This window comes from Pundamilia nyererei, unplaced genomic scaffold (genome assembly GCF_000239375.1).
Source record: "Pundamilia nyererei isolate P.nyererei 1_Seehausen unplaced genomic scaffold, PunNye1.0 scaffold00178, whole genome shotgun sequence".
NCBI lineage: Eukaryota > Metazoa > Chordata > Actinopteri > Cichliformes > Cichlidae > Pundamilia > Pundamilia nyererei.
In genome coordinates this window covers 800,470-818,196 of record NW_005187579.1, presented here as the reverse complement: position 1 = coordinate 818,196, position 17,727 = coordinate 800,470, and the positions used below count along the sequence as shown (strand labels likewise).

The 17,727-nt window shown below is 42.3% G+C and overlaps 1 protein-coding gene across 2 annotated transcripts in view; it reads right to left on the bottom strand.

Annotated features, from left to right (window-relative positions):
• Positions 1-547: 547 nt before the first annotated feature.
• The window catches only part of cdh4 (cadherin 4, type 1, R-cadherin (retinal)), a 208,581-nt gene continuing 191,401 nt past the window's right edge, over positions 548-17,727 (bottom strand). The window contains exons 10-17 of one of the 2 annotated variants that reach the window (XM_005746424.1): positions 15,671-15,856; positions 15,077-15,330; positions 11,468-11,619; positions 7,730-7,966; positions 6,464-6,697; positions 6,207-6,346; positions 2,378-2,542; positions 548-1,878 (exon numbers count right to left, since the gene is read on the bottom strand). In XM_005746424.1, coding sequence (XP_005746481.1) covers positions 1,672-1,878; positions 2,378-2,542; positions 6,207-6,346; positions 6,464-6,697; positions 7,730-7,966; positions 11,468-11,619; positions 15,077-15,330; positions 15,671-15,856 — 1,575 coding nt within the window. In that variant the 3' untranslated portion in view covers positions 548-1,671. The remainder of the gene's footprint in view (positions 1,879-2,377; positions 2,543-6,206; positions 6,347-6,463; positions 6,698-7,729; positions 7,967-11,467; positions 11,620-15,076; positions 15,331-15,670; positions 15,857-17,727) is intronic. The other variant, XM_005746425.1, reaches the window with a different exon arrangement.

Sequence of the window (17,727 nt, the reverse complement as noted above, 5' to 3'; positions counted from 1 at the left end):
CGTTCCAGTGTCCCAAGGCCAGAAGCCAACAAAAGGAACACGTCTGTCACAGACAATACAGACTGAAATGGAAAGAGCATGTCTTCATACACTAGAAAGAAAAAGAAAAAAAGTATAGATCAAAGTATTTTATGGAATAAAAAAAAAGTATAAGCAGGCATCTTAAAAAAAACAATTATATGCTTCAACAGAAGACAAAAAAAATAAAACATAAATACCCACATATTAAAAACGAATGGGCCAAAAAATCCCTTAAGCTCACCGTAGAGCCACAGAGAGAGAGAGAGCAGCAACTTTTATGTCAATACTTCAAAAATATGTATCTTACAGTATTTTTATTTTCTCAGTGTCTTTTTACAGAGTATATTCATATAGCTTCTGCAGACTATTTTCACATTCTCACCACAGAGTAACAAGTGCTTGGAGTAAAACATTTGGAGAAAAAAAAATCATGCACCTTTTAATACATTTGTTGGGCTATAAAAAACGGGAATGTTCAAGGCGACCCACCCCCCCCAAAAACAAACAAACCAACAAACCCCCCTCCAAAACAAACCAACAATCTTCCTCAGACACCTTTGTTCCAAGTCATTTCAAGTTTCTTGTTCTTACACTGATTAATCAGATCATGCCTACGTAAGCTTTACACTGTGGAGAAAGCAACACAAAACCATACAGGGCAGGCAAGTGTCTCAACATATAGGCTCTGAAACTTGTGTGTCCACAGAGGAAAGGCAGGCATTCTCCACTAAATTAGAAACCCCCCCCCACATGTATAAAAATGGTCTCACACAAAGTCAGCGTCGGGCGCTGCAGTTGTGTTGACAACGTGAAAGTTGGACTTCAGCGGAGACCTTTGGAGAAGAGGGTGCTCTTCCCTCTAGCGACTCTTAGTGGGTTCCTTCAGGCCATAATTTGTTGGGTTACGATATCCGATGGTATGCCCTGGCTGTGTCCTTCCCTCCTGGGACTGGCGGCTGGGGTTGTTTCATCTGCACCGCTGTGAAAAAGGAGAGGAGATTGACAGGCAGGGCCGGTTTGAGGAGCGCAGGTTTGGGGTGGGGTTGGGGGGTGGTCGACGGGAAATGGGGGAAGTGTCTCCACTGTACTGCACGAACGGCAACCGATCCTGAGATAGCAGGAGTCTGATACAAAAAACACACCACAAAAGGCACTTTATAAAATGACAGTGCTTCTGTTCTAAGGAAATTCAAGTTGACAGAGTTAAAGAGAGAGTCAGAGAGCGTCTTCCCCAAAAACATACTCTTCAGCGTGAAACTAAAGCGAGAGACATTGTTTCTTTTTAACAATGAATCCAAGCACAAATTCACTGCTCCTGTCTCTCATGACCGCCTTGGGACATCCGGATCCAGCGCAGTGAGAGATAAACAAAAGAAAATTAAAATGAAAAACGAAACATCACACTACAAATTTGCCACAACAAAAAAAAAAATGTAATATATAAAGCCAGAATACAGTTGCGTTGCAGCGGAATTCATGTTTGCGGGCCTGGTTGCTGTGAGGAAACGGATGCAGCCCATGTATGGGTCCATTCCTCACACGGAGCCTGCGTCGTGTAGTTGGCCACTCCTTGCTGCTTTTACAGCAACGTCCATCCAGCCGGTCCCGCCTCTCCCATCTGCAACCCCACCCAGCCCCGCGGCGCCGCTCTCAGTCATCGTCCCCTCCTCCGTAGAGGTCAGCTAGCTTCTTAAAGCGGGGGCCCCAGTCGTTGAGGTAGTCGTAGTCCTGGTCCCCTGAGCTGGTGGAGTTGAGCGAGCTGACAGAACCAGCGGTGGAACCACTGCCCTCGTAGTCAAACACCAGCAGGGAGTCGTAGGGAGGAGCGGTGGGGTCGTTGTCTGCTGCCCTCAGACCCTGGAGGCACAAAGACAAGAAAGGCTGAACTCCCACTCTGAGCACCTCCTCTTTATCTGCTCAATTAGTAAAACTGGGCTTAGGCCAATAACTGCTGCTCATCAGAAATATAATGGAGGAGCTCGTTTTTCACATAGCAACAGGTTAAGTGTGCTAGACTGTAAAAGGTGCAATAAAATGAAAAATAAAATCTCATCTGGCTCATTCGCCCATGAACACTTTAATGTTGCATCACAGCCTGAATGCTATACACTGAGAGCAAGCACGTTTGGCGGTGCCCCTGACGATGCCAGTACAATCAAGTACACATGTAAACCAATAATATGTAATGAACTATTGTTGGCCATTAAAAAGATTATGTTTCAAACTTCAAAACCACTGATGTGTAAACCCTTTTATAACACATCAACGAGGCATTGTTAATTCCAAAATAAACACAGGCGGCTATGAGAACACGACACCAGAGCTTCAGAAAAAAGGTTTTTAAACTTGGACATACATCATTTATGAAGTCGCCTATGTCTCCAGGGTGGGGCAAACTGGGTCTGACAGGGTACTGCGACTCAGCAATCACAGGCCTCTCATCCACCCTGCGCACCCCTGTCGGCTTGTTGATGATGTGGTCCAGAGACTCCGGCTGCTGCAGCTGGCTCAAGTCGTAGTCCTGCATAAAATCCACGGGGGAAAACGGGTGAGGATTAGAATAATCATCATAATAACCTGCTTTCTAACTGCAAGCTCATGTAATACTGCACATTTTTTATTGGGAACAGGCTCATTGTACAACTTGGAATGTAGTTGTTGGGCAGGTCTCTTTGCCAAGACTTTGATGTACACTCATTTTACATCAGTGAGAGCTGATCCGCTGTGAAACTGTGCTACTGGGCTTTCTAATGTTTAAGCTCTTTTCTAAACCTGCAGCTCGGCAGACTCAAGCTGTGCAAATCCAGACTCCAAAGTAATTCTGTACTTTTACTGCATATTGAATGTCATACTGTACTGTTTTAAGAGCCAGTACATGCTTCACACTGATCAGAAATGATGCGGTATGGCGTCAGACGCCCATCAGAGAGTGACTTTTGAATGTGAGCATTTTCCCCGGAGCTGTTTCCGTTTCTTTTTTTGGATCCAGCTGTGAACTTCCATTGTCAACGAGAACAGCAGAACAGCACACACAGATTCTGTCCAAAATCTGCTTAAATGGAACAAGTAGCATTAACGCTAGCAACTATTCATAGATGTAGCCCCCTAGAGCTATTCATGGCATTATACTGTATACTGCTTTATGTGCTACTATCACATTTCTTTGTTAAAGCGTGTTCCCCAGTGTGTCGTCCGCTCCCTCATCATGTAGTTGATAATGTAGGTAATATCTGTTCCTTTGGCTTTATGAGAAACACAATAACTCCCTTTGCTGAATTCATGTGCTTAGTAATCTGAGCACACTGTAAACTTGTAGTTCCAGTTTATGCTCATTTCATTGATGATGAACTGGAAAACTAAATGACGCACAGCCGATGAATGTCCTGTGATTATTACAAATACGTTTACAGCTCTGACATTTTCAAGTTTTTTGTTAAGAAATAAGTAATTCAGAGCTATAAATATGAATATGACTGGCTGATAAGCTCCCTGTGTTGCCTTCAGAAGTCTCACACAGGTGTGGGACAAGATAGCTGAGCTTAGTAAAAAAAGCATGTTAAAAAAGGCATACTTCATAATATATTTATGAATTAATCAAAGGCTTCATTGTCGAAAGATTTTTTTAATTAAAAAATGAAAATCTGATCTGAGATAATGGTGTGGAGTAGGTGTTTATGGGCAAAAAGAAAAGAGTGTCATAAGTGGAAGGACAGACTGAAAGCGTGACTCACATTTGGAAAAGTGTATTTATTCTCCATAAAGTTTATCCTCTAATTTTACAGTTGTGCTAGCTAATCTTCTGCGGCCTCTGACTTTATTGATTTTTCTTTTAGATCAAAGAATGACCCACTTGAAGACCTTAAAAAAGCAAAGAAGTCTTGCTTTCAGTTTTTGTCAGGAAATGCTAAAGTTGTGCTAAAAAAAAAGCGCATCAACAATATTTCTATTTTTCCTCAGCACATATTAGTCAGTGGCTTTTGCATGTTGCAATCTACTTGATGCTGTCAGAGGCTGAATTACTAATAAGGTTACATCAGTGCTAAAGATCTCAATGAACTCGAGCACGGTACAACATAGGGCTGTTTGATATAACGATATATATCGGATATATATCTATCGTTTCATTTTACGCTATCGTTTGTTTCGTGGTGTTGCAAAATAAACTGTTTACGGCAATATTTTTTCATCGTTTTGATGGTCACTGTAGTGGCTGTATTAATTTCTTAAAGTTCTCTCTTTCTCTTATATTTAATATAACCACACTACAGACGGACAAGCGCCTGTTTTTATGCGTTGTCGTTAGCAACAGCGACGGTAACACCTTCTCGTGTCCGCTTGTTTATGTTCCACATAAACCTTTCACAATAAAGCTCAAGATCCTGTTGAGACCTTTCAAAATAAACTGAATCACGTGAAAGAGCAGATTATTTACGGATGAGAAGTAGAAAAGAGCCGCCAGGTGCTAAAAAATAAACTTTAGACTCAAACGTTAGAACAGGCTTTTCCCCGCAGCACGCCGTGTAATAAATACTCACAAAGAAAACGGCGGCCGTTACAACTTATGTCTAAAAATGTATCGTTTCATGCATCGGTTAAAACACTCGACTCCAGCTACATGACGTGCAGCTGGAAACAAGTCGAGCTGCCCGAGATTCACAGAATTGACAGAAAATGTTACATTTTGTGATTTATATCGTTATCAGGACGATAGAATTCTTACATCGGGATATGAGATTTTGAGCCGTAGTACAACAAGTCGATTTGTAAAACTTCTTCCCTCTCAGATATTTCATCATTAACTGTAAATAGTGTTATTGCAAAGTGGAAGTGTTTAGGAACCACAGCAAAGTGACAGTGACCATGTGAGTTACAGGGCAATGACATCGAATGCAGAGGTGCATAGTACTTAAAAAATGCTCTGCTGTGTCATTAACTTCCTTGTCATTATAGTCAGCTCAAAGATTGTGTGCCAGGAGCTTCATGGCAGTGTTCTGCTCTGTCGAGGAGTGGAGTGGTTGTAGGTGTGGGTGGTTGGGTAGGCGCTCTGTGTGGTTAGGCTTTCCTGTGTGTGCCCTGGCACCCTCACTGTGCCGGCTGGTGTCATTCCTGGGCTTTTGGTCTATTTGCTGTCTCCCAGCTCCTGAAGAGCTGTGGACTCCTCCTCCTGGCTGTCCGTGCTGCCTGAGTGGGACTGGGATGGGCTATCTGGCATCTGCTGGGTCCCAGTGGGGCCTCGGGCACTGGTGGAGGCATGTTCCTTCTTCCTGCATGTTTCTGGCTCGGCACACTGGTGTCCGCCACAGCTTAGTGCAGAGTTAGTATAGTTTTGTATTTTCTGATGAGTTTTTAATTTCTATTTAATTTTGACTTTTTGTTTTTTTTGGATCACTGTTGTTGCCTGTTGTTGTGTCCGTTTATTTGTCTAACCCTGCTGAAGTATTTGGTTTCTAGGTTTCATTTTGCTCTCTTTGAAGAGAGGTGAATGTTGGGTGGCGAAATAGAACAGCAACATAGAGACCCTAAACTTCTGATTGTAAATATTATTACTTATATTTTCATGAAAACCACAACTTAATTATTCTTGCAAATGTTTTACTGGAAAAAATGCCAAATGTTTGCAGGGTTTAACCTCAAGTATGAATGCTTATCTTTCTTATGCATGAATGCATGATTTCACAGAATATTTTATTGCCCAGTCATGCTGAAATAACATGAATATTCTGAATCTGTGGTAAATATTCAGCTGTGTGTTGTAATTGTGACTGCCTTTCCCTGTTTTCTGACATTTGCTAGACAACGCTATTAATGATTTAATCAATAAGGCAGGACACAGGATGTACACTCAGTTGCTGTGAATCCACTGGACAATTATCTACGCTGTTCTCAAACAGATGCAACTGGACATCACACAGTCTTCGTACTGTGGAGCTGGCAGGTTAAACACTGTTTAATGTCTGATCTGACTGCAGTGGACATATGCACCTCCTTAGTGTAATGTCTAAGGGCTTCTGCACATGCATGAACAGGTCTAGAGCTTGTTTCACTTGTTACTTGTCAATGCACTGTAGAGACCAAAGAAATTTCCCATGTGTAAAGTCAGATAATATAACAATACATTTCAGAGGATTTTAAGTCAGTAAACACCATCACTAAACAAAAAGCTGAAAATTCATGTTTCACAGTACCTGGTCCTCCTCTCCTCCTCCCTCTTCATCATACTTGAGGATGTTGTCCCTGACGTCATCCTCAGGGTCAATCAGCAGGGGCTTCGCTTGCCGCTCCTTTTCCCTGCGCTTCATCCACACCACAAACAGCAGAACCATGCCTACAATAAAAAAGATTATTTCAAAACGAAGAACAGCAACTGTTTGCCAATAATTAATGTTGATTTTTGTTAAAACCATGCAGCTCTCAAAGATCAGACAGTATTTGTTGTACTCACTGAGTAGTATGATGATGCAGATGAGTATGGCAATGATGGCCCCAGTGCCAAGGCCAGCAGCTGCCACGGCTCCCGTGGCACTACAGTCCCCATTATCATCACACGGACACACTTTGACCCTGATTACAGAGCGGTTGGACAGTGGAGGGTTTCCCGAGTCTGACACAATTATGGGAATCTCGTACACACTTGCTTCCAGGTAGGGAATCCTAAGCCGCAGCTGAGCATAGTCACCTGCAGAGCAAGAGTTAGCATGTCAAATGTAATAACAGTATAATTAAAAATAAACAAGTGTGGATTGTTTGGAAGGGTTCTTAGGAGAACATGGCAGCACAACTTAGGTTTAATAAACTGAATAAACTACATGACTGGAGATATTTGACCATAATGCACAGTGCAGCACAAACACCTAATGCTGTCGTACTCTCAAGCACGTTGGTGGTGGGGTGATGATTTGTGCTGTTCTGCAGCCTGGGCACCTTGAAGCCACTGAATCAACCATGAATGCCTCTGTATACCAAAGTATTTTAGGCTGCTGCAATGGGCCAAAGTCCACCTTCAACCTGAATATGGAATCTTAGGAGAGCTAAATAAATTCCCCCAAACCTCAATGAACTGAACCAACGATGTAAAGTACACTGGGCCACAGTTCCTCCTTGATGACTGAGACTAATAAAGTCATACAGAAAACGATTACTTTAAGGTATTTTTGCTAAAGGCGATGCTACAAAGTACTGAAACATCTATGTTTTTTTCACAGGAGTGCAACAAATCCTGTGAAAGCTTTCTTTTCCACATGACTGTACATAAAACTGAAATGTACAGCTGTATAACCTACAGCATTTATCACTCAGTCAAGCTAAGACGAGAGCCTCAGCGGGGAAAGAATCCAGGTATGTGATCAGATTTGTCCTCAAGACAACTGCTGTGATACATCCATCTGGGTGGATTAGGTGACAGATTGGATGCTCGGGGGACAGAGAGATGAATGGATCTCATTTGTCACAAACAATAGATCGTACGTCAACAGCGGATGGCACCCGCATCTCTCACTGTGAGCTTCGTGAGACATTTTGTTAAACTTGGACTTCTCTCATAGATGATAGCGATCCCCCCGATTAATGCTGCCAGTTATTCTGCTGAGAGGTTTATGGTTTCATTCAGAATGATGATGTGTCATTTCCCCACAGCACTTAAAAATGAACCTCACAAGGGTCCAGTTCGCGAGACCAAACTTTATTAAACACAGTGTATAATGACTAATACCGCTCAGCCTGGAAATGGTCCAGTTTCGTCGAACGCTTGCAGGAAAAGAAGGCAGCTCGAAGACAAACGGCCCTATGTTGGGGTCGGCATCAGCATCGGAAGCTGTGATGTTGATCCTAGAGTTGGGGCGTGCTCGTTCGCACACTTGCGCCTCCCGGGGTATCAGCACGGGCGCGTTGTCGTTTACGTCGATCAAGTAGATCTGGAGGGTTCCTGTCCCGCTGGCTTGGGGCGAACCTGAGGGGAGGCAAGAAGAAAGAGAGAAGACAGAGAGATCAAAGGAGGAGATGGTGAGATAACAACATAGTAGTGAGGTAGAGCAGTGAAGATGAAATGATTGGAGAAAGAGAACAAAGCCCCCCAAAAAAGGCAGTTTGACGAGAACGCTACAGAAGACGGCAAAACATTCGTTCCATTTTTGCCTCATTTTTCGAGCTGATTCAGGTGTGGAACTGAGAAAATGAGATGGGCGCCAAAGAAACAACAGAAGGAAAAAAACAAGACGTTTTGTTTACAAGTGGGTGAACGTGGAGGGACAATGCTGTATACATCTGTAGTGGAGCACCGAACACCAAACAGCAAATGAAAGGACATATAAATGTTTTAGTCCTTGTATTTCAGAGAAAAGCCGAGGCGAGACTCATATTGGTGGGGAAAGCGCTCACATAAAGATTGCTGTTATCTGCACTCTGGAAAGCCTACTGGGAAACAACTCAAATGCTAACCCCTTCACTGCATCCAGAAGTACAAGCTCATAATAACTTCTTCTGCTTGCCAGACCAGAACAGAACGGAATAAGGTTAGAAGAAATGTTTTTGATGTTTATTGCATTGTTAACAGCAAAAAAAAAAAAACCTTCAGTGTGGTTTGATTACAGTACTGCTGTCTTCCTGACTTAGAAATATACTTTTTTTTTTTTTGCCACTGTTTCACTTGATTTTGTACAACATGGTGCTGGGAACGAGCACCTCGTTGTTTTTCCAAGTGTACTGCTTGCTGTCAAAAAGTCAGATTGATTTTGAAGTTGTGCTGCGGTCCGTCTCAAGCTAGAGCAACTTCAAAAGAGTGAAAATGTGTGTAATGAGGTTGAACTCTAATGTGCACGGTGTTAACTCTCAGACTGTATGTACGGCAACTGTGGCAACAGATTAAAAACGATGCTTACACAGGGCAGCATTGCGTTTGGACATGTGGACATGGTCAAGACGGCCTGCTGAAGCATCAGAATGAGGAGGAAAGGTAATTTAAGCAGGCTGGGTTGAGAGTTTCAGAACGTGCTGATCTCCTGGGATTGTACTGCACAACCATTTCTAGGGTTTACAGAGAATGGGCTGAAAAAGCCTAATCACAACCAAGGCATGCAGAACACCACGTTGAACCTGGAAGCAGTTTGGCTACAGCAGCAGAAGGTCATTGTACTCAAATGGCCTCCACAGTCACCAGACCTCAGTCCAACAGTTCCCCTATGGAATCTGATGGAACGGGGACTTTACATCATGGATGCTAAATAGATTAAAACGGTTGTGTCGGCAAAAGAAGTTCCAACTGGCTACTAGCATGGTGTACCTAATGAAGAGGCCAGTGAATGTAATTTAGTAATGCAATTCTCCATAGCAGTGCAACCCCCAAACTACAGATGAAGGAACCACATGCGACGCTCTGTTAAACAAACAGTAATTTGTTGTGGCCTTGGTATTCAATCGACAGCTTCCTTCTCAGACTTTCAGCGAACTGAACTAAATGACTAAAGCAGTGCTGCATAGAAAGAGTTTACCCCAGCAGTTCATCAGTGCTGTATTTTAACTTTTTTTCCACTGTCAGACAGTAACTTGGTGCATCAACTATGTAAAGGTCTGTTGCTCCGGGCCCCAAGGCTTATCGACCGTCTTGTCTGTTATGATTGGCTGGGTGCTTTGTTGCTTCTTACGCTTCGCTTGAGGAGAATAAGTAAAGAGAATTTCAATCAAAGTGGAATATATCCCCTTGTTGACACTGGACTCTAGAATCGGTAGGCAGTCAACACTTTGAGCTTAAGCTGGTGTGCTTCAGGGCAACCAATCCCTCATTTCTCACTAGAGTAAAAACACCTGGGTCCCTCCTACTTACACCCAGGGCAAGCATCTCTATTTGTAGTGGTTCAGTTCTTTGTCTTCATACATTGTTGCAGCAGCAGAAACAGATACACAGAACCTTCCCTGACAGATCCTTTTTTCTATAAGAGACATGAGCACGAAGGTCACTGCGGCTTTAGATACTTTATACAGTGCAGTGTATGAATCATTCACAATTTATCTGCACTACATACAGCGTCTGGTTGGAAAGTATCACGTATATGGCATATTTAACCCTTACAGCTTCCTTCTAATGATTTTCAGTGCCGCAAATTCACAACAGTTTGCTTGTTTACATGGAGCTTTCATTTGATGTTTGCTCATTTTTAATCACCCGTCGCCCCATCCCCTATGCACATCTACATGACGGTGCAAAGATCTTGAGCCAAACCTCGTTTCTTCATATTTTGCTAGGAAAATTGCACAGTTGTAACAAATCTCAAATTCAGCCTAAAGATTACTGACATCCAATACTGATATTTGCACACAGAGATTTCTCTAAATTCTCAGACTCTTGATGATATTACATGCATGTATTGTAAATGATGAGATATTCAAAGTCTTGGATTTTACACTGTGAAACATTATTGTGAAACTTTGCAGATTGGTGAACCTCAGCCATGTTACTGACCTGTTGCCAGTTAACCTGATTAGCTGAAGAACATTACTCCATCTGTTTCTCTTACTACCATCTACTTATTCAGCCTTTTGATCCTCTGTCGCAAGTTTTTGAATTCAAGGTGAGTTAATATTTTTAATGTTGCAGTAATCTGATATCCTTTTTATGTGCTACAATGAAAAAAATATGGGTTTATAAGATTTGCAAATCCCTGCATTCTGATTTTATTTCAATTTTACAGAGCATCCCAACATGTTCAGAATTCACTGTGTACCGTGCACTATTCTGTGCTCACCATTTGTTTAATTTTTCCCTATCAAAGTTTAATTTAGATAGCTTTTTCTTAACCATATCCACGGTGTAATAGCAGAGGGCGTCCTGAGGCAAATCTGTGATATTGGGCTATGCAAATAAAATCGACTTGACTTGATTTGAGAGCTGCTTTATGCAAGCCACTGCTAAGACTCTGCAATCACCCTAAACTGTTTTGTCAATAGAAACACCTTCCCGGAAGCCACAGTATAATATAATACAGATGCACCTTAAAGTCTAATCCTAATAATCCCAGTCATAATATCTGATCCCTGCCAAAGAAGGAAGAACTCTGTGTGAGAAAACATTACTTGATTATGCTGTGACCTGTTCGGGTTGATGATGCGTGATAATAAAACCTTTTTGATATTGTGATCACTGGAAACAAGCAAGACTAAAAATCACACTATGAAATGGCCAAAGCTCTAACAGTTCATCCTGATAATATTGACGTTTCATTTCAGTCCTTTTAAAAATCTTTGAAATATTCCAGTTAAAACCTCAAATCTAAGCCTATAATTCAGGAACTCTTTGGCCAAATTTCATGGGAATTCATCCAACAGCTCCCGAAATATGTGAATGTGAACCAAAGAGGTGGATAAGATTGCAAAAGATGGTTAAAACATGCCACTGCAACCTACTGTTACATACATGCTACTGTAAATCATCACAACCGATACAGTCAGCCTGACTTACCAGACTTACCATTGTCGAATGCCAGGAATGTTGCCTCGTACACATTGTTCTTGACATATATGGACTCCCGGTCGAGCAGGGCCATGGTGGTGATCTGACCATTGGTCCTGTTAATCTTCAGCCAGTTCGCTGGATCTGATAACTTAGAGTACCTGCATGCACAGAGACGGAAAAATAAAGACATGTCATTAAATCCAAAGATAAATACGCACATACAAGAGCCACATAATGACTTTTATACCAACTGTTACTTGAATGCCAGCGGCTCTGAATCTTTTATTTTGTTGATCCGAAGTACCCATTATCAGGTTGAATGTTCATTACCCGAGTAAGCAAAACCAGCCAAGGACCTTTAAAATATTACAGTGACATGGAGAGTGGAACATATGTTCACCGAGCTAATCATAGCTGCAGCTCATTAGCATGAAGACCGATGAAAACCCAAACCCATATGCGGAACAGCCAAGCAGCACTCTTAACAACTTCACAGCTCTTAGTACCCACACAAACGCCACGGCAGCTCTCATCGGAGTCACGGGTTGAAGCGTCCACAAAACTGAAAGTGACAGCTGCACAGCGCAGGAAGTGCCTCAGGTCTAATGAGAAATGGTTAACTCCGGACAAGAAGAACTCTCGCTAGTTGGTACTGTGAATATGTGTGTGTGTGTGCGCACACACGTCAGCATAATGACAGGAATTTGGTGTGAGAGACACAGGAAGAAAAAAAAGAGGCGGTGAGAGAGAGATCAGAGGCTTTTTTTTTTTTTCAGAATAAGCTTAGTTGGTGAAAGGGGGCTTAATTAAAAGAAGTCTGTTGAGAGCTGACACTAGTTAGCCAGAGGCTCACAGGCATCCACAAAACTAACTCCACCTACAGCTAAAGATGCACACAGTTCTGGGCTGGCACACATATGAAACAGATAAATTAGATAAGCAGGAGGACAGGCAGGTGCACTCATTATCATTATGCTTTTTAACAGCTTTTTTATTTTTTCCTTGAGAAAAGCAAACAAGCAAATGAAAATAAACAGAATTTCTAGTCAAAGAAATTGTCATGCTGTGTTAGCCAAGGTGTGATGTTGCCCCGTAGGTTACATTATGGTATTTGCGCAGGATGCCTGGCACTCTCATCTCCTTCCTGTGCCAACAAGATGTCACCTCCAGCTGGCAGAGCGAAATATCTTACTATACTTCATTGGATTTTTTTCTTCTGACAAGAATCACGCCTTAAGCTTTAACCCTAATGTATTAACATAGCTTTACTTAATACCAATTAAACAAAAAGGCGGTTAAGATTGTTTCTTTTCCCCAATTTTATAAGGATCACATCACACTGCTGCTGCAGCAGAAAGAGTCATATTACCTCTGTTTGTTATGTGAAAGACATCTGCAGATGACAACTGATTTTTATACCATCCATATCTGTGACTGGCATTGACAGTAGTCTTTTTGCAGCTCTACATCTTCCAAATCCCAAACATGGCTATCAGGATTTCTGTCATGGAACAGCTTGCTCAGAAAATCTCTCACACGGCGCTTGCATTTAAGAGGCATGGAGGATCTAGTCTCAGACGTCATGCACGTTGTTGCAGAATGAAAATGTTAGGATCTTAACTTTCTAGACAGCATAAGATGAATTGATGAAATACACCTTTAAACCTGGAACCAAGCTTTAAACTAAGACATTTATAAGTGAAGATTTAAGGACATATTCTCAGCTGTGAGGGCTAATATCTAAAAATCAAAAATAAATACCAGAACACACTCCCATTAATTTAGCGTTTAGCTACCAGTTAAAGCACATCAAACAACATCATCTGGCAAGCAGACATGGCCTCACATCATCTTCATTTTTCTTTCCTCCCGTGAGGAGAGAAAAAGGCATAACATTCAGAAACATTTGAAAAAACACACACAATCTGGCTCCTCTCCCAACCACTGCTCACACAGAGGCCTTTCACTCATACTTGGCGGTTCCTCCTGTGCACTTTAGCGTGTGGCTGTGTGTCTGCTCTTGTGCATTTCTCTTTCTTTTTTGTGCATATTGTGCAGGGGGTTCAAGTGAGGTCACCCAAAAGGAATAAAACAGCAGCGGCGGCAGCAGCAGCAGCATCAGCAGTGCAGACGGGGCTGTCGTGAGCTGAGTGTCTGCTGGCACGCGGCTTTGGAGAAGACAGAAGCTCTGAGCTCCCATCAATAACAGACACGCAGACTGACGGGGAAGAAAGCGACAGGGTCGGTCGGAGCGGGAAGGAGGGATGGATGAGAGAAAAAAAGGAGCAAAAGAGGAGTTACTTCTCTCAAAGGGCAGAACAGCTCAGCCCACTTGGTTTGCATGACATGTCTTTTTAGGAGAGGAAACCTGAGATGTGGCTATTGCTCACTTTTCTGTGCAGTATATATATAAAAAAATATATATATATATGTGTGTGTGTGTGTGTGTGTGTGTACTTCTCCCACAACCTCCCTCGCTATCAATTCAGTAACATTTCCACTGGGTTTCTCGGTGGAAGTGGCCGTCTTACTGACATTAAGAAAAATCAATCTCTCTCGTTGGAGCTGGCGATGGAGTGGAACAGTGCTGCCGGACCTTAGTGAGCATGTGGGAGTTTCTGTCACATAGGGTCAATGCCTGGATGGCATGATGCCCGCAGTGTGTCATCCCAGTTAGGAAGGATGGAGGGAGGGATCAATGAGGAGGAAGATAGGGATCTAAGCAGGGCAGACAAACAGTGTCCAACTCATTATAGGATGACCTCTTCACACCAGTCGCCTGGCAACAGGGAGGTAACTGGGATGTGGGTGGGGGGGTCAGCTGAGAATGTCACCGAAGAGGCATAAACTGTGAAGAAAGCGATCGGCTCTGATTAAACAGTGGTGACAGAGAAGACACCTACACAGTGTAGGCAAAATATTGGAGATTTACATGAATATCAAGTACTCCCTCAGTCTATTGTACAAGACTTGGACACAACTCCATATATTCTGAATCTGCTTATATCCCTGGCTTTGAATATACTATATAGAAAAGTTTTCTTTTCGGTTTGTTTTTGCAACTTCATAGTGGTTAGGTCGGAAAATGCATTTTATTGGGTTTTAGATGCACAAGCACAGATTTGTAAACTTACAAGACACTTTCCATCCGTCTACAGCCAAATAAGATGCACAAGCTAAAATAGCTCAGTTGAAAGAGCGTCAGCCTAAAAGTACCTGTTTTTGATCCTGGATTTCAGCAGTGTATTTGTGCATGTGTGTGTGTGTGTGTTAGTGCTCAGATGTAGGTAAAAGCATTGTGTGTGCAACTGGGTGAATGAGACAGTAAAAAACTCTGAGTTCCCAACGTGAGTAGAAAGGGTATACAAAAGCACCAGTCCATTTTGTCCCACTTTGTAGTTCTTACATCCTGCATGGAGTTTAATGAAATTCTTAAACAAATAATTTTTCGGTGTTTTTTCATACATAGGTTGATGTGGTAACGGGCTAAAAACCGGGGGAATAAATAGCAATAAAAACAAAAGAAATAAACAAGTATTAAATATTGGCATCAGTGCAGAATTTGACATAATTTAAGCATTTTAAGCTAAAGCGATGTTCTTTAAAGTGCGATACCTGACAGTCTGGTGAATAAAGTGGTCCGGGTCTTGAGCCGCAAACACGGTAAGAGTGGTCCCTGCTGGCACACCTTCTTCAAAGCGAATCATTTTTGGGTTGACGGGGAAGACAGGCGGCTCATTCACATCCTGCACAGAGATGGTTACACCTGCTGTGGACTGAAGCGAGGACTGGATGCCACTGGCCAAGTGGGCCTGGTTGGACACGACCACAGTTAGCATGAAGGCACGATTCATCTCAAAATCCACGGGCTACAGAAAAAAACAGAGACGGGAGAGAGACGGAAGGGAGAAAGCGATACAGAAAAGTTAATGATGAGCGATTGGGGGAAAATGAGCGTGGCTGATTGCAAAATTAGTTCTAATTTTTAACCAATTTAAGAAATGACATATAATTAAGCGAAAAACAATGCGCAACTATAGTCCTCAGTCTGGCACTTCACAGCATCTGGCACTTCACAGCAGGTGGAACGGTACAAGATGCGGAGCTGAATAATAAAGGGAACGACTGTATGGCTCCGTTTTGAAGAATTATCAAACATTCGGCACATCAATCAGGGCGGCGTGCAGAGAAAGGAGGCTTATTTTTTACCTTGACCACTGTCACCATGCCCTCATTCGTGATGGGATTGGTGCGGATGGTGAAGTGTCCAGATGGGTCTCCGCTGACAATGCGATAGACTGCGTTCCAGTTAGGACTGTGGGGCTGATCCCGGTCCACCACTGTCAGGTTGGTCACCACCACGTTTACTTTGTTCTCTGGAACCTCCCCGGAAAACTATGCGGGACCAGGAAGGAAAGAAGCACGTGAACCACGAGGGAGGGGAGGATGGCAGAGGAAACATTATGCTAATACTCCTCAAGCAGTCAGCTAATGAATGTTAATAACTTGATTTAGTGAGATTTTAAGCACATTCTGGAGCCATCATCAATCTTTTAGCATTTTACATAATTGTTATTATGAAAACAGACTGCTTTTAGGGTCAAGCCAATAATGCTCATTACATTAAAACATGAACTGAAAGTGGAAGCAAAACAAATGGGGGGGAATTAGAAAGACAACATAGGGGAAAAGAAAAAGATAAACCAGGAGACATATTTGTTTGAATGTGGTTAATAGAGAATCATATCTTCCATTATGTTAATGCAGTCCCGTATTCCTCCCAACGCTTGCTCGTATGAAACTCTTTATTTAAACTAATGGATTTGTTCAATTAAGTGTTTACCCATTCAATTTAGATTCTGTGCATTCACCAAATCTAGGTCTTAATAAGCAATTAGATAAGTACTGTAATTAAAGCAGCAGTAGGAATAATCTTTGGCTAATGATCTTCATTATATTGCAATCTGAAACAACTCCCCTCTGAACTAACTCTGGAGGAAACTTGGTGACAGCTGCAGAGCCGAAAGAAGACTTTACAGTGCAATAGGATACAGTTCTCCGTCTACTGGGATTGATCTGGCTACTGAGCACACGAAGGTAGTCACACACGCACATGCAGCGAAAGCTCTTATGTCACATGATAATCAGTGTTTCCTCTTGTGAAGCGTTAGCTTGTTTATGGTGTGAGTCTGCCAGCTGCTGTTCATTTTAATGGCTTCATCATCGTGGGATTAAAGCAGCATCCAAACCAACAGATTCCTCTCTTCCACTCCCTCCCACCCTCCTTGCTTCCTCTTCTCCTGTTCCCCCTGCTGGGCTGATAAGCACAAAACAAATTAAATATGCACTCTTGAGTCCCCGGTGTATGGGCTCCTCTATTTTCACCCTGGGCATTAGCCTAAACGCCACCACAAACCTTCCAAGCTTGTTTGGCCACGCTGTCAGAGCGCCAAATGGAATATGCTCCCTTGGAGGCATGCACAATGCTCCTGACTATAGAGGATGGCCCATTCTAAATGGCCACTCTCCGAGATGCAATGTGGCCCTATTGATAAGCCACGAGAGACACAGACTCGAGAGTTTCCGTAGGATTTTTTTCTTTTTGAGTTACAAGGAAAAGAAGTTATGATACTTTTATTTCAGTTATAGAATAAAAGGTTTTTGTTGGTGTAACTAATTCTGGCTTCATAAGAATTCACACACAAACTTCATTTGCTCTTTCTTTTTAGACATGAATTATTCTTAGAGGCTGATCTTTTGAAGCCGTGACTATTTTGGCTTAAAAGCAAGATAGGCCGCTTCGGCTACGAGTGACAGTTAGCGGGATGAAGGTGAATACTGAAACATCTACAGGTGTAAATTATGAATCACACAGTTTATCCAAACCGTTTGCATTCTGGCTGCATGAAAGATTTATAGTCAATAGCTGTGCACTACATCCTCTGATTTTAGGCTAATATGCTTACATTAATACGTTTAGCTCAGAATAAAAGTAAGTCTAATGGCTCAGCAACCTATTATTTCTTACAACAATAGCCAATCCTATCTTTTATTAAGCTCTTACCCAGTATGAGACATCCTTTATATCACGGCTAAACAGCGATGTAGTGTTTATCACAGGGATTGAACTACGTATTCGGTTCCTGTCCTTCTCTTTGTGCTCTCCCTTTGCTTGTCAGGAAAACAATGAAGAAAACGTAATGATGGACGGGCTAAATTTACAACCATTCTTGGACTCACACATCAGCTGTACAAGTTGTTAATAA